Consider the following 21,125-nt stretch of genomic DNA (forward strand, 5'->3'; position numbering starts at 1 on the left):
CTGTTCATCTGGGAGCTTGAGGTGGAGAGGGTGAGTAGCTTCAAATACCTGGGTGTTCACATCAGTGAGGACTTCACATGGACACCTAACACCACACAGCTGGTTAGGAAGGCTCAACAGCAACTGTACTTTCTGAGGAGGCTGAGGAAGTTTGGCATGTCACCCAAGATCCTCAGCAACTTCTACAACTGCATGATTGAGAGCATCCTGACCAACTATCCAGTTGGTCAGGATGCTCTCAATCATGCAGTTGTAGAAGTTGCTGAGGACCCAAGTTGAGCATCACAACCCCTTCAGATAGTGTCTGCTATCACTGGGGGTCCTGCATTAAATTATTACAATTGAAAAACAGATTACTAATTAAAAAGCAAAATACAACAACTAAAAATAACAGCTAAAAATAAATAAAAAATAAATTTTAAAAAGTCAAAATCACCCAAGATCCTCAGCAACTTCTACAACTGCATGATTGAGAGCATCCTGACCAACTGGATAGTTGGTCAGGATGCTCTCAATCATGCAGTTGTAGAAGTTGCTGAGGATCTTGGGTGACATGCCAAACTTCCTCAGCCTCCTCAGAAAGTACAGTTGCTGTTGAGCCTTCCTAACCAGCTGTGTGGTGTTAGGTGTCCATATGAAGTCCTCACTGATGTGAACACCCAGGTATTTGAAGCTACTCACCCTCTCCACCTCAAGCTCCCAGATGAACAGTGGCCAATGAGATCTCCTCTCCTTCCTCATATCCACGATCATCTCCTTCATCTCGTCCGTGTTGAGGGTGAGGTTGTTGTCCTCACACCATGACACCAGACTGGCCACCTCCCTCCTGTAGGCCGTTTTGTCACCGCCAGTGATGCGTCCTATCACTGCGGTGTCGTCCACGAACTTCAGGATGATGATGTCCTTGTGGGAGGCAATACAGTCATGGGTGAACAGAGTGTGGAGGATGGGGCTGAAGACACATCCCTGTGGGGTGCCAATGTTTGTGATGATGCTGGATGAAGTCCTATTACCAATCCTGACAGTCTGGGGCCTGCCAGTCAGGAAGTCGATAAGCCAGTCATAGAGGGTGGGGTGCAAACCAAGTGTGGACAGTTTATAGATGAGTTTGTGGGGGATGACAGTGTTGAAGGCAGAGCTGTAGTCAACAAAGAGCATCCTGATGTAAGAGTCTTTGTTTTCCAGGTGGGAGAGGGCATAATGGAGGGCAGCAGCAATGGCATCTGAGGTGGCCTGCTGGGCCTGTAGGCATACTGCAGGGGGTCCAGGGTTTCTGATATGCTGTTCTGAATGTGGGCCAGTACCACTTGATTCAGTGGCCAAGTATGTCTCCTGATCTGAACCCAATCGAACACCTATGGGGAATTCTGAAGAGACAAGTTGAGCATCACTCTCCATCCAGCATCCAGTCACTAAAATGTATTTATTTATTTATTAACCAATATTTCAACAGGATAAACCCCTTCAGATAGTGTCTGCTATCACTGGGGGTCCTGCATTAAATTATTACAATTGAAAAACAGATTACTAATTAAAAAGCAAAATACAACAACTAAAAATAACAGCTAAAAATAAATAAAAAATAAATTTTAAAAAGTCAAAATTTTTACTCTAAGAGATTTGTTAAACTATAGAATGTTCTTGATTCTCCTTTTGAAGCCAGTTAATGATCTTTCTAACTTTGCTTCTACAGGTAGGGTTTCGGTCCCAAATACTTAATCGATTTTCTGAAAAATTCTGTTTTAACTTGTGGAAGTTCAAGGTTTATCCCTTTTTGTCTAGTGTTGTACTTTGAGGAGATCCAGCAGAAAGTCATGGGGAGATCCTGAGGGGGCAAGCTATACAGGCATCTATGAACAAAGACGCACATATTCTGTTTTTGTCGGGTTCGCAGGTCTTTCCAGCCCAGTCGTTCCAGATTGATGTCTTTGCTATGCTGCTCTTTCAATACAATCTTGGCTGCTCTTATTTGCAGTCTCTCAAGTTTTTCTAGGAGTGTTCAGCTAGCTGTACTCCAGCAGATATCACAGTAGTCTAAGACCGGCAGAATGAATGCCCTGTAAATGGTGTTGGCTGCCTCTGTTGTCAGGTTTGGTCTGGTTCTTCTGAGGGCGCCAAGACACTGCGAAACCTTCCTAGCTAGATTGTTAATGTGCTCTTTGTATGTGAGTGCAGCATCAATATGCACTCCAAGGTACTTATATGATGTAAAAGAGGTCATTGTTAAAGAATGGAAAAGATTGATGTTGCAAAATGTCGCCAACTTGTTCATTCCATGCCTAGAAGACTTTGTGCTGTCATTAAAAATCATGAAGGCCATACAAAGTACTAGATGTAGTAGTTTTTGTTGTGGGGTGTACTCATTTTTGCACCACCCTAATTTGAGTAAAACTGAAAAAATGTGTAATCTAAGTTATATTATTAACCTTACTTTCACGTTATAAGTTAAACAGATGTTATATTAAACTTTGTCAACATTTTGGAAATTGTGTTCATTGAGATATTGTTTAAAATGTTACTTTTCAAAGGGGGTGTACTCATTTACGCTGAGCACTGTATATTGGAAAAGGGGGTTATGGAGTGGATAATATCTGTGTATTAGACATGTATGTGCACCATGTTGACCCACAAAATAAGAACAATATGAAAAAAATATGAAAAGTGTGTCTCTCATACTTTACTAAAATTTGCTTTGGATTTGTTCTACAGTACTGTGTGAAAATCTTAGGCACGCTTTTTGTCATACAAACTTTTATAGATTTCTATTTTATGACTTCTACATTATCGAGTCAGTACAAAAACATTTTAGAGTTCCAGACATTCATTTTCCAGCACAAAATTAAAATGATACAGAAAAAAGTGTTTGTATCTGAGCAGCATATTACATAAGAGACCACTTTTCAAATTAAAAAAGAAAACATAATGAAGGGTACTGGGTTTTGCTGCAAAATTAAGAAGCAAGTGTGACAGTCAAAGTGTCCAGAAAAACTCTGGCTGGTTCTGCAACATGCTCAATAAAACCTACAGCTAATTTCTTTATAAAACTGCACTCATTGTACCTGAGACTACTATTTTTTTTAAACTAAAGGGTCGTCTCACGCCAAATATTGACTTTCTTTCATTTATTATGGCTTACTGCTGTTTCATAGTATTTTTTTTAATGTTGAAACATTTTGTTTCATTATTTTTAAGCCATATTTGGTCTACGGCATTTATTTACATGCGCCTAAGATTTTTGCACAGTGCTGTATATTGTTGCAACTGGCAAACAAATAACAAATGAGTTGAACTAGAATGTAAAAATCTGTCTCACACTGCTACATTACATACACTGCAGCATAAAGGGTTATTCCAGGCATTCTGAGGATTGTGAGTGATCAGCTATTATCATTACTGATTGAGTAGAACAATTTAAAATCTGACACAGCTGTCAGCCATGCATCACCCTGACACCAAAATGTCTTCTCTTGCAATAATCTGTCATGAGCATTCCATTTAAATTTCTGGTACGGTACGTTTCTCAGTTTAAATTGTTTTGCCTCTGTAGGAATACCTCACACCCCACACAATGTCATGGTTATGTTACAGATTGTTATTTTTGGTCAAAATGGATTGGTAAAGAAATAATTTATCAACAAGTACTGGTCCTAGAAACTCCACGGATGTCTCTTTTTGGGATCAGACATACAAGAAGAATAAAACCCAAAATCACCACAGATTATTAAATTGATTTGTACTTTTTCATTATGTGATGTTTTAAATCATGCATTTTGTATGCATGTTCTTCAGGTCCTTATCGGGCAGAATAGTGGGAGGTGTCTGGTGGTTCTTCACCCTCATCATCATCTCGTCCTATACTGCTAACCTGGCTGCCTTCCTCACAGTCGAGAGAATGGTCTCACCCATTGAGAGCGCAGAAGATCTAGCCAAACAAACAGAGATTGCCTATGGAACATTGGACTCAGGTTCTACCAAAGAGTTCTTTAGGGTGAGTTTGCCTTCATTTTGGACTTGAATCTCCCTCAAAAAACACTGAGGTATTTGACCTGGCAGAAAATGTATTTGTCTAATTGGGTTAATCTCTTGAGTAGATCTTCCATTGGACTGCTAAAGAGTTCTGTGTACAAAAAAGGGTGTATTCTGATCATTTGTTGGGTTTATTCTTCCAGGTAATTGGATGATAACCAATTAAACTTTGACTTAAATAAAGTTGGGGCTTATTTGGAATTTTGAGCTAAAAGAAATGAACAAACTCTAAGATACTCTGAAGTCTACTCCAGCTTACTTTATGGAGTCATTGAAATTTCAGATTGTTCCAGCCACACAACACAATATGAGATGGATTTCCCTCTTTCCAAATTATGTAGTCTAATCATATAACATGGTACTGTAATTGTTGCAAAAATTAGGAAAAAGCAGGCTTGTAGTACTGAAGTCCAGGACTCCAACTCGTGCCCTAATTTTAAGGATTCATGACTCAACTTGGACTTGAGCACTGATGACTCGGACTTGGACTCGTGCATTAACTGCATTAGGACTCGTAAATTGGAGATGAGGACTCAGATTTTTTTCTTTATTTTTCCTAACATGCCATAATAATTTGGCTTAAGATTTTTATACCTACATTAATTTTTATACTAATTTCATGCAAGAGTGTCACACCTGCACACCTTGGCACGTGCATCAGATAGACTCTCGGGCGCACTCCGGACAGTGCACACGCCAAGCAGATTCTCGTGTATGCGCCGCAAACAACTCACACTTGCACAGGATTAAGGCACAATCAGCATGCCTATATAAAAACTGTGAAAACACACTTTGTGAAGTATTGTGTTGCTGACATATTACTGAGCCTTATTTCCTTGTTTGGTCTCCTGATGTCCTGTTTCTCGTCTTTGAATCTGTCTAGTCTGCAATAGCCTGTTTGTGCCTTGCTCAACCTATTGCCTGTTTTATGGTTTTGCCTGCCATTCTGGATTGTTTACCTGTCTTCACTTGTATTAATAAAACATACCTTCTGCACTTACATCCATCTCCCAACCGTCTCTGACAGAATACTTCACACTCCCTGAGAAAGACAATGCACAGTCACCTGTTCATATGTCATGTTCAGGAACAAACTAATGTTAATGGCGCTAAAACAGCCACCGTCAAATGGTGCGGTTAGAGTCTTGTTCTGGGATTCGACTCAGATCAATAGTGGACTCGACTCAAAATTTTTTTAATGACTTGGACTTGACTTGGACTTGAACACTGGGGACTCAAAACTGGACTAGGACTCGAGATTTAGTGACTTTACAACACTGGGAACAAGTGCTCTGCCTAGTACAGTTACAACAATCCCTTATATATCTCATCTCATTATCTCTAGCCGCTTTATCCTTCTACAGGGTCGCAGGCAAGCTGGAGCCTATCCCAGCTGACTACGGGCGAAAGGCGGGGTACACCCTGGACAAGTCGCCAGGTCATCACAGGGCTGACACATAGACACAGACAACCATTCACACCTAAGGTCAATTTAGTCACCAGTTAACCTAACCTGCATGTCTTTGGACTGTGGGGGAAACCGGAGCACCCGGAGGAAACCCACGCGGACACGGGGAGAACATGCAAACTCCACACAGAAAGGCCCTCGCCGGGAACCCAGGACCTTCTTGCTGTGAGGCGACAGCACTAACCACTACACCACCGTGCCGCCTCCCTTATATATATATATATATATATATATATATATATATATATATATATATATATATATATAAATAAATAAAGATTTTTGAAATTGCTGGCTGTTAAAGGAGGTTGAAGTTGTATAGACAGTACTTTGTACAGTAGGTTTATCAGAGTCAGGAGGGTAATGGGGCTCGGTGGTGATAAAGCAGTCTAAATCAAAACCTGTAGCTCATCCTTCCATCCAAAGAAGTCAAACCCCCAAATATAATTAGTTGCTTTTCCTGGGCAAGCAAATTGGACATGATGGAAAAAAGGCCCTGGGGGTCAAATAGTGCACTTAAAAGACAGGGGAAGATGAAGTAAGCAATATGGCCACAGGCGCAGAGGGACTGATGTTGCAATTAAGGCTGAAATTAACTATCAGCTATGTTTAGACAAGAGGCAAACTGATTTTGGATCTACTTTACAGCATTACTCACCATGTCTTGTTGTTAAAGGTACAGTATACTGTTTATTGGAACAACTGCACCATGATTACATTGCGAGGGTGGGCAAATCAGTATCCTGGGCATCTGGGACAAACAGACTATTAGTTTTTTATTCATAGTTACCTCGTTCAGTGGGCTTCTAATAAACATCTCAATCATTCTTTTCTTCTGTCATCCAGCAGCCAGAGAAATTTTAAAAGCCTTGGTATGCACAAGGGATGATTATTCAAAATGAACAGATAACTTATAAACAGATACAAATATACTGTAGATATGAATAGGAGAAGCATTGTATGTTGGATATGGAAACATTGACAAATCTGAGAAAAATAAAGTTTAGTACTAAGCCATAACATAATCTGTTTAGTACAGGTAAACCTTGCACTTTAATATATCAAGAGAAAGCAAAGACATCAGACTTAAACAATATATTCAATGTTTGATGCAATTTCTCTGAGAAAGCTCTCCAGTGGATGAAATCATACCTGTCAAGCAGGAAGCAATGTGTTTGTGTTGGCAACACTACATCTCCCCTTCTTGATTGTCCAATAGCAAGGCTCTATACTTGGTCCAATTTTATTCACATTATACATTAATGATCTACCTGATGTTTGCCAAAATGTCAGCATCCAGATGTACACGGATGATGCAGTAATTTATACCCATGCAAAAAACATCTAAGAGGTCTCATCGACTGGTTCTGACATGAGTCATGTTCATGACTGGCTTACTAAATCATGTTTCCATTTAAACACCAAAAAAGAGCTTGCATGATGTTCACAAAACAACCTGCAAAGGTGACACATTCTAATGTGTTCCTTAGAGGAGAAGCGCTTGATGTTGTGAATGAGTTCAAGTACTTTGGAGTGACACTGGAATCCACACTAACATTTAAAAGTCATGTGAAAAGGGTGTCAAATAAAGTAAAATTTAACATACAGAATTTCAAGCAAATCAGGCCATTTCTCAACATGAAAGTGGCTAGGATGTTATTACATTCGATGGTCCTTTCACATATTGAGTACTGTTTCACAAATTGGTCACTAACTGTTACAACAATACTTAAACCAATAGAATTACTTTTTTAAAAAGCCATAAAAATCTTTGATAAAAAGGCATTGTCAGGGGGCGTTGTGGCTCAGGTGGTTAAGGCGCCATACCATGAATGCGGGCGACCCGGGTTCGATTCCGGCCCGAGGTCATTTCCTGATCCCTTCCCGTCTCTCTCTCTCCCGCTCATTTCCTGTCTCTACACTGTCCTATCCAATAAAGGTGCAAAAAGCCCAAAAAAAATATCTTTAAAAAAAAAAAAGGCAGTGTCATTTCATTACTGTAACACCTTGGAAAGACACAATCTTTTGAGCTTGGAGAATCTTAAAAAGTTCATGTATGCATGCTTTATATATATATATATATATATATATATATATATATATAAAAAGGCTTTACATGGGCTTGCCCCACCCCATTAAATGATTTTTTTTTTTTTTTGCGATCAAATTTTTATTGAAGTTTGAGAAAAAGTAAAAAAGAAGCATGCCAATACTTTTAGGGATTCAACATCACAACACAGTCTCAGTTTACACATTAGGCATACAGTAGGCCCAAGACAAAGGAACGTGTCATGTGACACCACAGAACACGGAAGAAGTAACATTATTAATCACAAGCAAAAAAATAAATAAAAATAAGCAAAATATTATATATTATTAAAAAAAGGGAAATATAAAAAATACACACACGCACATATACAGACACACCGACACAGGACACACACAAAGACATACAAAACAAAAGAGAGAGGAACTTGACATGCAGGGACACAGGAATGAATGAGAGTCAGTGGTGAAAAACTAAAAACAAGCTCACAGCATATCTTTCAGAGTCTCAGTAGTACTACGCCAGGCATTTAGTGTGCTCTCATTGGCACCATTAATTCGGGCTGTTGAAAGTTCCAAATATACGACATCCAGAAAAGAAAGAGTCCAAGACTTGATAGTGAGAGAATTAGGTGGCTTCCAGCGAGTGGCAACCATTTTCTTGGCTGCTGTCAGTCCAGCAAAAATTATACGCTTCTTCAGTTTGGAAATATTAAGAGTAGACAGGTCATTCAGAAGCAACACACACATATTAACAGGTACCGTTTCTTGTATCAAATCAGATAACTTAGATGCAACATTGCACCACAGTTGTCCAACAGGAGGGCATTCCCAAAACATGTGACTAAACGTGCCCTGAGCTTTCAGAGAGCATAGATTGCAAAAAGGATCATTAATAATTTTCATATGATGAAGTTTGACAGGGGTAAGGTATATTCTATGTAAAAAATTGAAATGAATTTGCTGGTGGTCTGGATTACGTGACACATCACGAATGCCAGACCACACGTCATCCCAATCAAAATCTTGAGTCAGACCTGGGCAATCTCTTCTCCAGACCCTCTCTATTGGAAGTGTGGGGGTGTCCGTTACCAGTAAAAAATTATATAATTTATCCAAATTATATAATTTTTTACTGGTAACGGACACCCCACGTTTTAGCATGTTTAGTAAATACATCTCGGAGTGGATGAATGGGTAAAGAGCACTGCCACGGGACGCCATATGCTTTAAGGGCTGACCTCAGCTGCAAATAAAAGAAAAAGGAGGAACCAGGCAGATCGAATGCATCCTTAAGATCAGTAAAAGAAAGCAGTCCAAAGTTGTTATAAATGTCTTTCAAATAGTGGACACCTCTCTCCTCCCACTGAGGAGCTGAGATAGGTCTACCACCAATCAGAAGGGCTTTGTTATTGAAAATTGGAGAAAGCGTGTGCCACTTGCAGGAAAGATGACAATGTGTTTCAGCTGATCTCCATGTTAATACAAGATGGGAGATAATGGGACCAAAACGCAGCTGACATTTGTCAGACATGTTGACAAAAAGGACATCTTTGAGCGTCCATGGGTTTACTAAGTTGTTTTCTAGTGTGAGCCAAGAGACAGTGGAGTGTGGACCAAACCAGGAGAGCAAGGGTCTGAGCACAAACGACCAAGAATAAAGTTCAAAATTAGGAACGGCCAGTCCGCCATTCTCCCTCCTCCTCTGCAGAGTAGACATTTTCAAACGCGGCCGCTTTCGGTTCCAGATGAATTTGGAAGTTGCAGATTGGAGTTTGCTCCAGTAGCCAGACGGAGGGGGGAGGGGGGCCATAGCGCTGACAAAATTAATCCTGGGCAGGATATTCATTTTTATAATAGAGACGCGGGCCCGAATAGAGATGGGTAGAGCAAGCCACTGGTCCATGTCCTTTAGAACCTCATTCAGAGCGAGAGAATAATTATATTTAACAATCTGATTTAGAGAAGAAAAAATTTTGATTCCCAGATACGTAAACTGCTGCACTATGGGAATATTTACAGGAAGGGCCGATGTCTTGGCAGAATCATTCAGATGTAGGAGAGCAGACTTAGACCAGTTAATTTTAAAACCCGACATGCTTCCAAACTCCTCACAGACGGACAAGAGGTGTGATATAGACTGAGCAGGATTTTCTAGATATATTAATACATCGTCCACATACAAAGATAGTTGGTGTTGTGTGTTACAGACAGTGATAGGTGAGACCAGACTGGACTGACGAATCGATTGCGCTAACGGCTCCAAGGAGAGCACAAACAGTGCAGGACTCAATGGGCAGCCCTGGTGCGAGGACCTGGAAACCGGGAAGAGAGCGGAGAGAGTTCAACCAGTTAGCGCCTGTGCTGAGGGGTTCGAATACAATGTTTGAATTAACCCAATAAAAGTGCTACCAAAGCCCATCGCCTCCAGAACAGACCACAAATACGACCATTCTAACCGGTCGAAGGCTTTCATGGCATCAAGTGAAAGCACAGACATGGGTGTATTGTTGTCTGTTGCAGCGTCAATGACATGAAGATGTCTAATATTGTCCGCTGCCAGTCGTGCTTTTATAAAGCCTGTCTGGTCGGGATTGACTAATGATGGCATGTAACGTTCAAGGCGGCGAGCGAGAAGTTTTGCAAAAATTTTCAGATCAGAATTAAGGAGGCTAAGGGGGCAGTAGCTAGAACAGTCAGTTGGGTCCTTATCCCTTTCCAGCAGCAGTGAAATAAGAGCTGTGTTAACATCCCTAGAGAAACTGCCTTTTTCAATTGAAAAGTTAATCATATCCAGAAGAAATGGGCCCAACTGCTTCCAAAAGCAGGTATAAAATTCAGGAGGGATCCCATCAATACCCGGCGATTTGCCTTTCTGTATGACCTGCGCTGCATCTCTCACCTCGTCAAGTGAGATTGGTTTATCTAAATCGGCAGAATCTGTGCTTGAAAGTCGGGGTAATTGTAATTGACTTAAAAATCTGTCACACCGGCTTTTATCTGGGGGTACCTCTGACTTATATAAATTACCATAAAACGTTTGGAATATTACATTTATCTGTTTGGGGTCAGTACTGATATTGCCATTTGCAGATTTAATAGCTGGGATGTCTGAAAAATTCTCACTGCTCCTAATCCTCATAGCCAAGAGATGGGTCAGTCTGGCACCGTGAAAATAGTACCGTTGTCGGGTCCTATGAATTTGAAATTCGGACTGCTGCTTCATAATATTGTTGAGTTCCTTCTTGACTAGTGTACGCTGTAATGCCACTTGCTCTGTAAAATCACGTTGTAAAATAGAATCCAATCTAGTAAACTCTGCTTCAAGATTTTGCAACTGAAGGGATCTGGTTTTACGTAAATTAGAACTAAACAATATTGTATTGCTCCTAATGAAGCCCTTTATTGCATCCCAAAGGACCCTAGGGTCCTCCACAGAACCAGCATTAAAACTGACAAATTCCTCAAATCCTACAATGAATTGACGAATAAATGCTTCATTTAACAGCGAAGTATTGAAGCGCCACCTGGCCGCATGTTTAGTTAGTCGGCCCAGAGTTGCAGAGCAAAAAACCCCTTTATGGTCTGATAGAGCTATCGGAAGCAACTCTGCTGTGTTAATAAATTGAAAAAGTTGAGGGGAAGCAAAAAGAAAATCTATTCTAGAGAAAGACTTATGTCTACCAGAGAAAAAAGTGAAATCTTTAACAGAAGGGTTGATCAATCGCCCGCCATATATCTATAAGTCCCAAATTGTCGGCCCAGGATTTCAGAGCATCCGTGGCCAGACCCTGCTCCCCCAAGGACGTTGCATTCGATCTATCAAAAGCTGGGTCCCACACCGCATTGAAATCGGCACCCACAATAAAGGAATAGTCTGTTAGATCTAACATTTTAGTTGTAAGCAAATTGTAAAAACTGCTGTCAAAAACATTAGGAGCATATGCTGCAATGAGCGCTATTTTCCTGCCATTAAATTCCACATTAGCAATCACAATTATGTCTACCCATGTCATCTGCCCAAGATGTCAGTGCTTTAATTGGTAAACTGTGTCTCACTATAATGGCCACACCTTTAGTTTTTGTATCTGCAGAGGAGAAGGCTATAGTATGGAAAAATTTATTGGCAAGACGTCCAGCGTCTGTTTTTAGCAAATGTGTCTCCTGCAGCAGCGCGATGTCAACATTTTTTCTTTTCAACAAACCTAAAGTACTAGTACATTTGTGAGGAGCATTTAATCCGCCACAGTTCCAAACTAAAATTTTAAGTTCACCCATAATCTAACAAAATTGTCCCAGGTACAGCTGCATAAAAAATACCACCATAACTCTCTGTCTGGATAAACGCTGGTGCAAGTGCATCCCAAGTAAAGTCCCTCATTACACAACACACACAAAATATAGATGCAACATACAAAACAGGTGAAAAAGGAAAAATAAATAAATAAACAAACAGATCGTGATTTGTAAATTAGGTCTGTGACCATGATGGATATGGGGCAGCCATGGGAAAAAGGCCAGCCCAGCACTGTAACAGTAACAATTTTAGATGGAGTAAATTAGTTCAATATTAACTGGATTAATAACAAACATATGTCCAACTGTACGATTTTTTACAACCCGGCGGACGAACACCACAGTGCCCATAAAACATAACTGGTTTAGGGATAGTTATACTTAAAACTTAGTGATAATAATTAACCAAGTATATTTGTCGAGAACAGGCTATTCCACAGCTTACCGACTGAAAAGTCTCAATTTCAAGGTTAGTCCTTCATGTCGAAAAACAGCAAGATAAACAATGAGTCCTACCAACAGTCTCTCCAGTTCAAAGAACCCGTAACAGAATAAGTGCCATACCAACGCCAACTCCAGCAGCAGCGTCCGAAACGGATTAACAGTCAAGCCGGGGGGTTGTTATCATCACCTCCCGCGGCGGACTCTGGGCCCGGGGTCGGAACAGACCTCAGGAAATCCTCCGCTTCTTTGGGGGAGGTGAAGGCTTTGTATTGAGTGCCGTCCTTGATTTTCAAAGTGGCGGGATACAGTAAGAAAAAGTCCAGACCTTTAGCTCGAGCTGAATCCATGACCTGACGAAAGGCTTGGCGACGTTTGACAGTGAAACCGCTGTAATCCGGGGAAAAACGGATCCTCTGACCCTTAATAGTAAGAGGATCCTTCCTTGCAGCCTGCAAAATGGCCTGGCGGGTCGGGTAACGGAGCGCACTGAAGATCAGGGTGCGGCTATCTTCTCGGTTGCGGGCGTTGTCGTTATATATCCGGTGCGCTCTCATAATCTCAATCTGGAGACCACCAAGAGCAGGGAACCATTTGGGCAGAGAATGCGCAAGAAACTGAGCAGTGCTGGAGCCTTCGAGCCCCTCTTCTAGACCAGTGACGCGAACATTGCACCGTCTGCTCCTATCTTCCATGTCGGCTAACTTCCGCTCCATAGCATGTAGCACTTGACCGTGGCTGTCCAGTGTACTGGTGTTGCTTCCGACCATGGTTTTCAGTGCATTTACGTCGGATTTGATGGCGCCGAGACCCGCCGTCAGTGTTGCAAGTTCCGCCTGGATAGCACTTAGCTTTTCATCGTTGTCTTTCCCCACCTGTTGAATCTGGGCGAGGCGCGGCTCAAAGTAGGCCCGCTGCCTCTCCAGCACGGAGTCAGCAATGGCATCAATATCCTGCCGGTTGCTTTTGGTTTTCGTAGACATCGTTATCTGCTAACTCTAAGCAACGAAAAAACCCGCCAGTGTAAAAACTGGTAACTCACAAAAAACAACAATTTGGCGAGGCTGGGCCAGGAGCTGAGAGCCTAGGCTGCCATCTTGTCCAGCTGGTCATGTGACTCAAATGATTTAAAAAAAAAAAAAATTGATAGTGGTGGTAGTATAAGGGCCTCTACTAAAGGGGTCTGTATGGTACCATTTAGGCACACCACGTTTGGACAAATTGCACTGTCAGGAAGTAAATGGTAACAAATTTTGGAACTGTCTACCACTTACAATAAGGGTGTACCCTACTGTGACAGTTCGTGTAGGTGGGTGGAGCACAGAAGAACGGCAGGCCAGAACTGAGTTCACAAAACTCTTTTATTTAGCTTTTCAGCTTCTATATTTACACTCAGACACACGCACACACATCAGTCGTCTGGTTGGGGAGAGGGCTCCCTCTGCTCTCGCTCCTTAAATAGGGCGCGGTCACTGGGGAAGACACACAAACATATTAATTAACATCAGGTGTAGTGATTCTGCCACTTGCCTTCCCTGACTCCGCCCTCCAGTCACAGACCGATGCTTGACCATGCCCCCGCTGCCACACCTACATATCACCAATTCAAGGCTCATCTCAAACCATGACTCATGGAAAATCAGAACTGCAACCACTTCTAACTGTGTTATATATTTAAAAATTTTAAGTCTATTCTCTCTGAGACTGGATTTGTGCAGAGTGTGCCTTGCTGTTGTCTTTGTCTCTATCTATGTTGTTGTATATTGTGTGTTGCGTAATTGTGTATTGTGTTTGTTTCTGCTGGTTCTGTCACCGTCCTGGACTTGTGGATAGTGATGTTGTATCTGTCCCTAATTATTGTAGTGTTGTACGTGTATTTGTATCCCATTCTGTTTTATGTCACCTGCCTAGGGAGTATAGATGAAAATTAGCAATTATGCTAACATTGACATATTTACATTATGTATTTTATACTATTGTTCATGACTGTGCACTGTCCCTATCAAATAAACCAATAAATAAAATAGGTACCCTATGGGTACATGTGGCTACTGCTTATGAATAAAATTGTTTTCTGATACCATGTCCATACAGTAAACATAGCATATACTGTATATTTACTCTATGAGGCAGTAGCCACAAAAATGAAGCATAATCCAAAAATGAACAATTTAAAAATCACAGAAGTAAAATATATCAAGTGTCTGTACTTTATATTATTCTACTCTTACCTCTTACAGTTTTTGAAACTGAAACCTCAGAACTGAGGCTGACATACTATGTGCATGCGCAGTGCACGATTGTTACATGCTTACATTCTTACAGCACGATGACATGGCTACCGCCTCTATATGAGGCAGTAGCCACAAAAATAAAAATAAAAAAAGTAGAAGAAACCACAGCTCATAGTCAAAACATCAGCCAGTGATTTGCTGAACATTTGTCAAAGGTGCAAACATGATGTGGTACTTCAGAAACTTTTTTAGATTTCATATAAACATTCATTCCTTTAGGTGGTATTCAAGGAAAAAAATAATTTAAAAAAAGGCTGTTTGCCAATTATGGTAAGTGCCCCACTGCATGTTTAAATTTAAAATAAGTTTTTAACAACAATTTGTCCATTTTAAAAGTTATGATATTGCTAAAAATAAGCTTACCTGGCCAGAGCCATTTGCACTGAAACCGGATATCTGCCTGTGACGTTAACGGCACACTAGCATGTGTTTCCCTTAGTAGCACAGAGCCATCAAATAAATGCTCCTAATTCTAAAATAAATTCCCAGGTGCCACTGCTCTGTGTGTGTGTGTGTGTGTGTGTGTGTGTGTGTGTATACACGTGTGTTCACTGTTTCAGCAGGGTTAAAGGCAGAGAAAGAACTTCACTGTGCTGTAAGGTACCGTATATGTAAAAAAATAAAGGCTTCTAATTCTGAAAATCTAATCGGAAATTTTCTCTAACCATGTGATTTTTACTGCCAGCAAAATCCATGAATCAATAGACTTCACTTTTATGAAGTGTAAATCTCGCTTGGCTAGATGATGCAAATGCAGTACTGACACAGATACTGGTAAACAATGTCTGTTGTCAAAGCAACACGATTCTTGCTGTCTAAAAAGATTGCTTTTCTCAGTGAATAAAAACAAACAAAAGCATGTCACATAAAAATACAAGGAAAAGTTTAATTTTTTGGGGGGAAAAAAAACTGAGTAGCCGGCAATGGAGTTTATAGGCAGCAAAAGTCTCCCAAAGGCTGGGAATGGGTCTGCTCTCTGTGTGTGTGCGTGTGTGTGTGTTCACTGCTTCAATGATCAGGCTTATTTTTACACCCAAATACTTGACACTCGGGCATGTTCAGGGTTGTTTACAACGATTTAGAAGTGAAGTATCCACTAGATCTCAGCCTCGGTAAGTCATGTGGCATGTAAGTGATGTCACAATCTCAAATTCTCTCATGTAATTTGTACTCAGAGCGCAATATTTGAACCTCGGAGAGAGTGAAATGTCAGCACCCAGGAACATTGTTTTACTTTAAAAATAAAATCTGTACACAGTATACAGGTACAAATATGAACAAGTGAATACTCGAACATGTCTTGTATGGATATTATCTGTCAGTATAAAGGAGTTTATTTTGGGAGTTTTGTTCATCTTTAAGGCATTTACACTATGATACTTTTTATCAGACCATCGCACCCACATGTGGACCTTCCCCAAACAGCTGCTACAAAGTTGAAAGTGCACAAATGTCAAGGATATCTTTGTATGCTATAGCTTTAAATTTTCTCTTTAGTGGAACTCGGGGACCCAAACCTTTTTCATCATGACAATGCACCTGTGCAAAAATGTGAGCTCCATAAAGACATACACTAGTTTGCCAATGTTGGAGCGGGATTAATTGAAACGTCCACACAGCCATTTTCCAAAATCTATTGCAAAGACTTTCTGAAAATATTGTAGATTGTTACAGTGTTCAGTGTTACAGCAGCAAAGGGGGACTAACATTTGAATGGGATGTTCAACAAGCATATATGGGTGTGATGGTCAGGTTCCCACATACTTTTGGCCATATACTAACTCATGGATTGCAACACATTATTACATAACATCATCTATCAAATTTTAGCCTTGTCAGTTAGGCTGTCAGGCAACTAAAACCTGTCTGGGCAAGCTAGACTTTTCTGTTTCTCACTGGGTAAGCTAACCCTGTCAGCAAATTTCTTTTAGCTTAGATGTGACCCATATGTTGGACTGAATGACAGCCCAAATCAGGTCCATGCTGTACTGCCAGAGGCATGTAGTTACACATGTACTAGGTGTCAGCCAAATCAGAAAATTTCATACGTACAGCCAGAGCAGTGACACAACAGAGCCATGTCTCTACCAGAAGTGAGCCACAGTAGAAATATTTGTAAAGCTCACATCAAGGTGGTATGTGGAATATTTATATGTTTATATCATTTAAATGGCCCAAATGTGGCTGACAACTAAAATTCAGTGCAACCCTGGATCTTAAGTGAGGCTCCACCAAGTCCAAATTAATCTACAGTTTGAACTGTGAAAAAATGTGATTTCCCCAACCCTGCATTATATTGCACAACTTTCTGTTAACACCATTTATTCTATTCACATTCACTGGATATGAGCAATCACACTCTCTGATTGGCTACTCTACTACTAGGATATCAGCTCATATACCATGAGTAGAGAAAAATAAAATAGTGGAGCATGTTGCTGAACCAACGGAGGATGAAATAAAAACTACTCAAAAACAAAAAACCCCAAAATACAAAAAAGCAACAAAATATGGAATAAAAGTATTTGATGGTAAGAATGTATCTCTTTTTATTCTTCAAGAATGATTATTATAGCATTTTTCACAGCTTGCTACTGTCATTTTGCCGGTTTGTTTACATTCTAAGTGGAAATGATTTTGTCGGATGTTTTGTATAAAGTTTTTATTTATCAAATTTGCAAAAAATAAAAATGCTCTGTTTCTCAAAATCCAGTGAATGTAGATAGAATAAAATAGTTATTCCACTCAATCTTGTCATACATGGCCTATAGCCACCTCAGCACTACACGCCTCATTGGCTATCGGTTCATTTACGACTCGATTTCGTAGAATAATTGTTAAATATCCTGAGGTTTAATTTGTTTTAAGAATTCATATAAGCTCTCTGACATTTCAAGAGATCACAGTCAACAAGCATATGTTACCAAAGGGTGAAATTATAAAAGCTGTGTATAAAATAGTAGGACCTAATGACAGCACTTTATAGTGAGTATATACAGTACTGTGCAAAAGTTTTCCACCAAAAATTAAATGTTACAGAAAAAAAAGTTTGTATCTGAGCAGCATATTACATCAGAGACTACTTTTCAGATTGAAAAAGGCATAATGAAGGCTACTGGGTTTTGCCGCAAAATTAAGAAGCAAGTGTGACAAAGTGTCCAGAAAAACTGTGGCTGGTTCTGCAAGATGCTCAGTGAAACCTACAGCTCATTTCCTTATCAAACTACACTAATTGTGCCTGAGACTACTATTTTTTTTAAAGCAAAGGGTCGTCTCACATCAAATATTGACTTTGTTTCATTTATTATGGCTTACTGCTGTTTATAGTATTTTTTATGTTGAAACTTTTCATTTCATTATTTTTAAGCCATTTTTGGTCTACAGCATTTCTTTACATGTGCCGAAGACTTTTCCACTTTACTGTATATTTTTAATGACAATTACTGTTTTAACAATGAGGGGCTGTAATGGGCGTGTATGTGCTGAGAAGTAAGGGGAAACGGAGTGCAAAAAATACTGTACTGTACTTAAGCAACTGCATTAGTAAGAGGATTCGCTTATTTGCTCAGTACCGCTTGCTGAGGACCTCAGCCAAGTTCCATCAGTTAGAGGTTTGCTTGGTGGCGGAATTTTGATGTCATTAAAGGTTTACAAAGAGACAACCAGATGCTCCTTAGGGACTTCTCCCGCATCTCCTACATTCTATATAATGAGACATTCTTACATGCTGAGGCTTTCAAATCTGAGATGACATGTGTGAACCACTGTTCCAGGGGACTTTTAATTAAATCTATCAGAGGGCTGACAAGAAAAAAAAATACTGATTAATGGGGTTCGACTTCTATTTCAGATTTGGTTTTCAAGAACCACATTCTGGTTTAATTAGACCCAGACGACAGAAAGCAGCTGGATGTTTCTGATCAGCCACAACATTTCCCAGTGAGACATATGTCATCTTTTGACACAGTCCTTGCCATTTACTTATTTATATACTTTTTCCTGTAACCATCTCTTATGGATTTGCACGAAACTCAGTGATGCGGGTGTTTAGGGCAAATGCCAAGATTCTTGAGCAAGCAGAGCAATATGATATGCATGCTGATATTTCTACCTGTGAAGACGTGCTGGGATGTGTATAATTTAGTTCCAACCTTGATCTTTTATGGATAGGTGTGGGATGCACTTCAAATCTTATTGGGGGGAAAGCATTAGAAATAACTATAGTCATTCAAATTAGTGGTGGTGGTGTTCAAACACTCCTGCCAATGCCTAGAAATTGAGCTTTCTTGAGAATTTAAAGAAATGTCCCAAAGGCCAATGATGAAACATTTATATTCACGTCTATTTTTGTGGTACCAGTTTAACATTTTATGCTACTTGAATTGAAAATATTTTTACATAGCCTTATATTTTGTCAATTAAGTTTTATTGAAATAAAGAATTAGAAGTCAGATTAAAAGCATGGGTTGTTCATGCCATGGTGCAAAAAGTTCTATTTTAATGTATTGCTAATTTCTCTCTATTTGAAATTACACTAAATATCTAAACCATGTGAAGTTTTTTTTTTTTTTATATGGCATGCACTGGTATACATGCATCTATGCAAAAGGTCCAAATTTAATGAAGAATACTCAAATGGTGGAATTTAATTTTCAAGTAGAAATGAGCTATGAAATCTTTCATATCTGTAAGATTATGCCTATGTATAGAGCATTTAAGTAGCAGTGAAAGTGTAAATCCAGCTTATCCTGGGCATTCAGCGAGATCAGCTAGATTTTTTTTACTGTAGCTTTAAAGTAGCAATTTTCGATTTCATGAACGTCATGAATCACTGAACTTCCCAATGTTTGTCCTGCTTATCATGGAAATACTGCAGCCTGCAAAAATTGGTCTTATTTTCTCCTGCCAAAGAAAATGCACACTAAAAAAAAACACAAAACAAATGAGAGGATGATATGATATGTTGTGAAGACAGAAAAAAAACACTTGATCTTTGATCAGTTGCTCCATAAGGTGCCTACATCTGTCTGAAATGGGAGACTCCCATGGTGCATCCTGCAGAACACCACACAAGTGCCTTCCCACTGAGTGAACACTTGCTACAGACACTTTAACCGTCTCACAGTATTCACAAATCACTACTATAACAGTGCTCACTGGCCACTGCTGAACTTTAAATGCAAGATTATTAAAATGAAAGTGCAGTAGAAAAAAAATATGGTCTAATCAAGCAGATGATTCAACACACACTGGAATTATAATGTTCTATAAATGAGTTAGTATCACTGATGTTATTCATTGTTATAGCACAATGCTGGCTGCACAATGAAAGTTATCATTTCAATAGTTGTCATTGTCGTCACTGCCGAACCCAATCCGGGCTTGAGGCTAACCATGTTTGGTTGACATGGCCAGAATTGCAGCAGCAGGGTGGCCAGTTCCTTTCTGCACACTCACACATTAGAGTAGTCAGTTAATCTAACTGCATGTCTTTGGACTGTGGGGGAATCTCGAGCACCTGGAAGAAACCCACACAGACACAAGGAGAACCTGCAAACTCCATACAGAAAGGCCACCATCAGTCACTGGGCTCAAACCCAGAACCTTCTTGCTGTGAGGTGACAGTGCTAACCACTACACCATCATTTGCATGTTCTCCCCGTGTCTGTGTGGGTTTCCTCTGGGTGCTCCGGTTTCCCCCACAGTCCAAAAACATACAGGTTAGGTTAATTGTTGGCTCTAAATTGACCATAGGTGTGAACGTGAGTGTGAATGGTTGTTTGTCTCTATGTGTTAGCTCTGCAATGATCTGGCGACTTGTCCAGGGTGTACCCCGCCTCTCGCCCATAGTCAGCTGGGATAGGCTCCAGCTTACCCGCGACCCTGCACAAGATAAGCGGTTATGGATGGATGGATGGATGGATGGATTATAGTGCAATTACTGCCAATGACACATACACTATATGGCCTTTGTGCACAGGGGCACCTGACCATCAACATCCATATGTACTTTTTGAACATGCCATTTCAGATTTAGTCCCCCATAGCTGTTATAATAACCTCCACTTTTCTAGAAAGGCTTTCCACTAGATTTTGGTCCATGACTGTGGGGATTTCCCCATTCAACCATAATAAATAACATAAATAGACAAATTTATATAGCACCATATATATCACTCTATGGCACTTTACACTAATAATAATCAAAATTGACTGTGTACAATTAAAATAAATGTATGAGTGAGTGTGAGTGTGTATGTACAACCCCGATTCCAAAAAAGTTGGGACAAAGTTCAAATTGTAAATAAAAATGGAATGCAATGATGTGGAAGTTTCAAAATTCCATATTTTATTCAGAATAGAACATAGATGACATATCAAATGTTTAAACTGAGAAAATGTATCATTTAAAGAGAAAAATTAGGTGATTTTAAATTTCATGACAACAACACATCTCAAAAAAGTTGGGAAAAGACCATGTTTACCCTTTTCTCTTTACAACAGACTGTAAACGTCTGGGGACTGAGGAGACAAGTTGCTCAAGTTTAAGGATA

General features: G+C 39.9%; 1 protein-coding gene across 2 annotated transcripts in view; it reads left to right on the forward strand.

Annotated features, from left to right (window-relative positions):
• Positions 1–21,125, forward strand: part of gria3b (glutamate receptor, ionotropic, AMPA 3b) — a 476,246-nt gene that overhangs the window by 373,333 nt on the left and 81,788 nt on the right. For both annotated transcript variants that reach the window (XM_060927491.1, XM_060927492.1), the window contains exon 12: positions 3,790–3,988. In XM_060927491.1, coding sequence (XP_060783474.1) covers positions 3,790–3,988 — 199 coding nt within the window. The remainder of the gene's footprint in view (positions 1–3,789; positions 3,989–21,125) is intronic.

Source organism: Neoarius graeffei, chromosome 8 (genome assembly GCF_027579695.1).
Source record: "Neoarius graeffei isolate fNeoGra1 chromosome 8, fNeoGra1.pri, whole genome shotgun sequence".
NCBI lineage: Eukaryota > Metazoa > Chordata > Actinopteri > Siluriformes > Ariidae > Neoarius > Neoarius graeffei.